Source organism: Pygocentrus nattereri, chromosome 4, assembly GCF_015220715.1.
Source record: "Pygocentrus nattereri isolate fPygNat1 chromosome 4, fPygNat1.pri, whole genome shotgun sequence".
Classification (NCBI taxonomy): domain Eukaryota; kingdom Metazoa; phylum Chordata; class Actinopteri; order Characiformes; family Serrasalmidae; genus Pygocentrus; species Pygocentrus nattereri.
In genome coordinates this window covers 43,664,659-43,671,009 of record NC_051214.1, presented here as the reverse complement: position 1 = coordinate 43,671,009, position 6,351 = coordinate 43,664,659, and the positions used below count along the sequence as shown (strand labels likewise).

Here is a 6,351-nt window from a genome sequence, read left to right as displayed (position 1 = left end):
AATAATAAGAATCGATCACCAATATCACATTAAGTTTCCATTAAAGGAAAAACCCTGAGGGTGCACTGTATGACCAAAAGTACTCAGATACCTGCTTATCCAGCATTTTCTTCTAAGTTCAAATGCATTAATGGGAAGGTATTTAATGGAGGTTCATCATTCCACCTCATCCCAAATGGGTTCAGCATAGCTTCATCACCTGAACACCTTCAGGAATTGGAGTAATGAGGTTTAATCTAAAAGGTGTTCAATGGAACTTCATCATTTTAACTCATCCCAACATTGTTGAATGGAGCTTCATCATTCCAACTCATTCCATAGATATTCAGTCTTTTCTCCATAACTCATCCTAAAGGTGTTCAGTGGAGCTTCATCAGATCAACTCCAAAAAGTGCTCAATAGATGTCCATCATTCCAACTCATCCCAATAGCGATGGATGAAGCTGTATCACTTCAACACATCCCAAACTTGTTCAGTAGCGCTTCATCATTCTAGCTCATCCCAAAGGTGTTTGGTGATGTCTCATCACTTTAACTCATCCCAAGGTGGTTCAGCAGAACTTTGTCATTTCAACTCTTCCCAAAGGTATTCAACAGAGCTTCAACGCTCCTACTTATCTTAAAGATGTATAACAGCGCTTCATCATTCTGACTCAACATGAAGGGTTTTAATGAAGGCTCAATATTTCTACGTATCTCATAAGAACACAATATAGATTAATAGCTTCATTCGCTAAACTACAAAAAGTGTTAAAAGATTTTCATCATTCCACTCATCCCTAAGGTGTTTAATGAAGGTTCATTATTTATACTTATCCCAAAGGGGTTCAGCAGGCTTTATGACTTTTAGGATTTGGAGTGATAAAGTTTGATCTAAAAGATTTTGAATGGAGTTTCATCATTCCAACTCATCCCAAAGGTGTTTGGTGATGTCTCATCACTTTAACTCATCCTTAAGATGTTCAGGTCAACTCCAAAAAGTGCTCAATAGATTTTCACAATTCCGTTTCATCCCATTAGTGATTGATGACATTTTGTCACTTCAGCCCATCCCAAACTTGTTCAGTGGCACTTTATCATTCCAACAGAGCTTCGTCATATCAACTCATCCCCAAGATGTCCAACAGAGCTTCGTCATTCTGACCCATAAGATGTTAAATGAAGGTTCATAATTTCTACTTAGTCCACAAGAGCTCAATGCAGATTAATCACTCCAGTTTGTCCCAGTGATATGGGAGTTCATTACTCATACTTATGCCAAAGGGGTTCAACAGAGTTTCATCACTTGAACACCTTTGGGCAGAGCTGGAGTAACAAAGGTCCATCTCTAAGGTGTTTAATGAAGCTTTATCACTCCAATTTATGCTAAAGGTGTCCAGTGGAGACCTATAACTTTAGAAAACTGCTCAACACTGCTATGAAGTACACTTGGCACTGGGCATACTGACTGTGACGGTGCACGTGTGATTGCCCTAGAGCGTCCTTTTTCACCGCCAATGCTTTTCTATAGAGATTCTTTAGCTTTATGCAAACATTTTAACACACATCGGTTCAAATTAAAGGATTTAAAATATAATGTAAACACTCCTGGACAGAACATGCCCCAGCTGGGAGACATGGCATCACTTTATCAGTGTATAGCCCAGCTGTTGGTCCAGACAAGCCGAGGGCCAAATCCCGCTCCCACAGGCCAGCAACACAGAAGAGCCATTCCACTCCAGCTTGGTCATCACCCAAGAGATTTACACCAGCCTGGCTCATGTGCAAATATGAAGCAATACCATTTCAACCAGCCAGGCAGGCAGTGACTACAGCAAACATACAAAACAAGGGAGGTTACTGTGTTTGCACAGCATTGTTTCTTTGTACGATGACCTTTTATTATTGGCACTGAAGGCCAGTAGCAGACATATTGAGTGCTTATTAGACACGTGCTAGCAATGAAATGAACACTAGCATTTCAACCAAGTTCATTTAATCCACAATTCAACACAGTAAAGACAGACATTACATTTGCTGTCTGCGAAAGTGGATTAACATGACCAAGTCTAAGGATAAAGTGCAGCAGCGTCCAGAATTAAGCATCGTAGGGTGCAGGGATGTACAAACGTGTTTTTTTTTTTTTTCCTGAAACACATTCATAAAAATACAAGCATTGTGAGGTGGTCTCATACACGAACCACAGTGTCATCTGAATCAGCATGTACAGCAGGTCTTTGGAAAGTGACGGAGAGAAAAGGAAACTCCAACCATACATTTAAAAAAAACGGTTCCTCTATTAAACTCCAAACCCACATGTTGAAAGGCACCAGAGGAAGGAAAATAAGATGAAAGGATAAATAGAGAAACACATCAGCAAAACCACTCTAATGGCACAGTCAGGGCCTTTGGCTCACACCGACAGCAGACTGAAAGAGCAGGATGTTCATGGGCTACTGTGACCTTTTTCCATTTCTAATCGTGTAGGTAGGTATAGCGTGTACTGTACTGATTGTGTATTTTGCACGGGGTGGAAAAAGTACAGGAAAACTGTACTTCAATAAAAGCATCGAGTACTCTCAAATCTTTCTTAGTAAAAGGGGAAATATGGAGCCAAAAGCATACAAGTGAAAGACATTCAAACATATTGAAGCAGATAAAAGTAAATCAGATTTTTTCGGAAACTGTGAAATTCCCGTTTCATTTCACTGCACACTTAGGTGGTTTATGAATTGTATGATGTTTGAGCATAACCCCCTTGCTATGTGTGGTTCATTAACCAATGGCTGACATTTCTGCGCACTAAACCACAAAAACCTGGTGTAACAAAGTAAGTAGTTTTAGTAAAGCAAGGAGTGTAGAGATAAAGCCCTGCTGGGGGAAAAAAACAAAAACAAAAACAAAAAACAAATAACCCTTTAAGTATTTCTCTTTGGTTCTGTAAAGTGTTTTGGCTTTGACATAAAAAAAACAGTAGGATAAAGCAGTTTAAAACATTTTTCGAAAACTGTTTGGTTTTAAGACTTATTTCCTTCATCAAATTAAGGATTATATGGCAGGCGTTTACAAGTGTTTTGCTTAAATGTGTAAAAACTCAACGGAGGACAAACGATGGCGTGCATGTCTGTGCAAAAACTAAACAGCACACAGTCAATGTTACCGTCAGTCTTTGTAAATGGAAGTAGGTGCTTCATTATAATAATCTCCTCCCGGCACTTTGAGAGGGAAACTTCTATAAATACATGCATATGCAATCAGGTAAAAGGGCAAAAGAGCAGCGACCGCCTCTTTGGTGTTTGGGCACTAAAGCACCACAGCGCCTGTTTAGTAAATTGCAACGGCCAAAATTGAGGTTGCAAAATGCATGTAAATCAGCCCTCAAGTCAACTTTAATAATAATTGGGAGCACAAGTCTTCCAAAATAAGCTTTAAGTACTGTAACAAAATATAATTACTCAAGTACTTTCCACCCCTGAATTTGTATTCATGTTATGTTTACCTGCCCAGGCTAGTTGCTATTTCTGGTGCAAAGCACCTTTTCTCAGCTTAGGGGAGGGAGGAAGCACAGTACTTTTGAGTTTGAGTAGAAGTACATGCACACTTTGTAAAACATTGCTTGGAAAAAGTGCGACTATTAATGCTCTTCAAGGGGTAATTCCACCACTTTTCCGAAGTTCCTGCATAGTTCAATCACTGTGATGTAAACGGTCATTCAAAGTAGTTTGATGTGAAATGTGGGACTACAAGGCTTGCATGTACCCCTTCACCACAAACAGATCTTTAAAGAATGGGTTTTAGGCCAAAACCTCAACAAAACTATTGATTAAATGATTAAATTATGCAGACACTTTGATGTTTACAGGGGAATTCCACCCATGTTTCAAACAAACGTATTCCGAGTTAGTGTAGATCTCAAATATTGTGTTGTTCTAATAAAAAGACAAATTCAAAAATCTCATTTTTCATGTCTGCAGTGACATGTTTCCTTAATAGAATCTGTTCCTCAAAGTATTATAGCTTTTAATACTTAAATATATTCAAGAATGCTTGTACTTATTTAGTACGTTACAAAAAGTACATCCACTACATTAAAGTACAGAGTACTGCACTTTGTCCACCCCTGCTTGAGATCAATGAACCTCATTCACCTATATCTTTAAGCTTTTTCTTAAATGTGTTCTTGAGAAATGTCCTAAGAAAAAGTCTACATCAGGTTCATGACGTGTTCTTTAACTGCAAAATTGTTCACACCTTTGTGCTCTTGAGTGTGTGTAGATTCTGTTCTGTACCCAAGAACAAACCCTGAATAAGAAAACACTGGTGAATGTCAGAATCTTTGTGAAGTGGGACTTTTTTTCTTAAGAATGGTGAATGAGGCCCAATGATTTTTGGAAGAAAAAAAAAAAAAAAAAACAAAAACAAAAAACTAAAAGTAATTAAAAAACCTTATGACCACAATCCTACTGAACAGGAGTGAGAGAGCAGTGTGTGAAAGTCCAAACACTCCCTGAGAAAAACAGTGACGAACACTTTCTGCCTGAACGTGTCTATATGCATGATTGTCTTCATTTGCATTTGTATTATATCTATAAAAATACAATATTCTTATGTATATATGTACGCAGTAGCTCCTTCAGGTGCGTGCAGGTTGGCAAGGTAGATGCATATCAGTTCTGACAAACAGATGGCATGGCAATAATCTGCAAGACAGAAAGTCAGCAGTGATGGTGCATCACATCTTAAATTGGCATGGATCTACAGCTACCCCTGCAACGCTGCAGCTGCTCTCCTTAGTGAGGACACACTCAAGCTTTTGTTGATGATGCAAATTCCAGTGGATGTTGGCACAGTGTGCTAGTTTGGGGGGGGTGTCTGGGAGCGGGGAGAAGGGAGGGACAGGACTGAATTCATACTTACCCCTATCAAATCCCTGAATTCATACTCACAAATCCATACACATCCACTTAAAGAAGGACTCTGGTATTTGTTACCATAATCTCCACCTGCTGCAGCTGAATCATACCATCGATTAACCTGAATGTTGGGGTAATACAGTGCAAAGGAATCCATTACAGTAATGTAATTACGTTTTCCTGTAAGGAATGTACCTTACATGACTTAATAAGAATTTTGTTTTTTGTGCTACTCATGTTTCTAAAAGAACAACGTTTTGTGCTACGCATATAAACTTCTTCTACATAGATTTTTTTTTTTGTCTCTGCACTTGCTACCTGCGTCAGCTGACAGTCCAATTTTGACAGTGAATTTGACCAGCACAGCCTGACCACAGAAAGCCCTGTGAACCCTGTGATGATTAATCTGACAAAGCATCTACTCATGCTAACATGTAAGTGAAAGATAAAGATCCCTGTGCGAAAGAAGACAGAGCTCAAACTTTGTCTAAACGGACCTCAACAAGTTCTTTAGAGTGTGGCAGTGAGTAATGTTGGTTTATTTGATGTTTGTTAATAACATCTTTAGAGGGCGGCTGTGAGTAACGTTTGTTTATTTGCTCTCAAGCTGTGTCTGTCTTGAGTTGGGAGCTACTAAGTACTCACAGCTAGAAAGCGAGATAGCTAATCAACCAATCAGGCTTGTCATTTAACAGATGGATACAAGGAAAAAAAAGTTATACTGATAATCAAATTATTTATATGCCAATTAATCTTCCGCTAAAACTCATTTTTGTAACAGGCCTATTATTGATTGCTGGACAGACTTACAGACAGACTGTCAGACAGATGGGGAAATTTTGGAATTGTTTGTTGTAGACGACTGTATGCTACAGATGCAGTAGATAAAGGTTAGGCTTGAAAACATTGGTGCATTCCTTTAAAAGCATTTTCATAAATAGACCAGGCTAAAAAGACTAAAATGACTTATATTAGTGTGCATGAACATCATTCTACACTTAATATAGTGTCCCTTCCATGGTAACCATTTCTATATTTGTAAACTGGCTGATTTTGAAAATCTGTTCGGAAAGGTCCTCAGCAGAGTAACGTTTGTGGCTGCTCTCCCTCTCCTGCGCTGCCAAGACATCATGGCATGGCACCACGGCTGGAGCACAAGGCCGAGTGTGCAAGGGGGAAGGGAACAGATGGAGAGCATCCATGTAGACTTTGTTTTGCACGGGCTGCAGTTCAGTAAGCTCACACTGTGATTATTCCTCCCACTGTGGCTGGTGTCCTGGCACACGGAGCGCTCTCTGTATATGTTTGCATGAGTGAGAAAGGAAGCAAGATGAGGTTCAGCCTCAGCACAACCAGCGTCCAGACCCGTTGGAGTGTTTTCTGCGCTTCTTACAGATGTAGTAGATGGGGAAAGCAAACAGACCTGCAGAAACCACCAACAGTGAAGGACAGATAAATA

General features: G+C 39.4%; 1 protein-coding gene across 2 annotated transcripts in view; it reads right to left on the bottom strand.

Moving 5' to 3' along the window:
- Positions 1–1,958: 1,958 nt before the first annotated feature.
- Positions 1,959–6,351, bottom strand: part of rnf217 (ring finger protein 217) — a 42,245-nt gene continuing 37,852 nt past the window's right edge. For both annotated transcript variants that reach the window (XM_017695751.2, XM_037538184.1), the window contains one exon: positions 1,959–6,315. In XM_017695751.2, the coding sequence (XP_017551240.1) occupies positions 6,236–6,315 (80 nt within the window). In that variant the 3' untranslated portion in view covers positions 1,959–6,235. The remainder of the gene's footprint in view (positions 6,316–6,351) is intronic.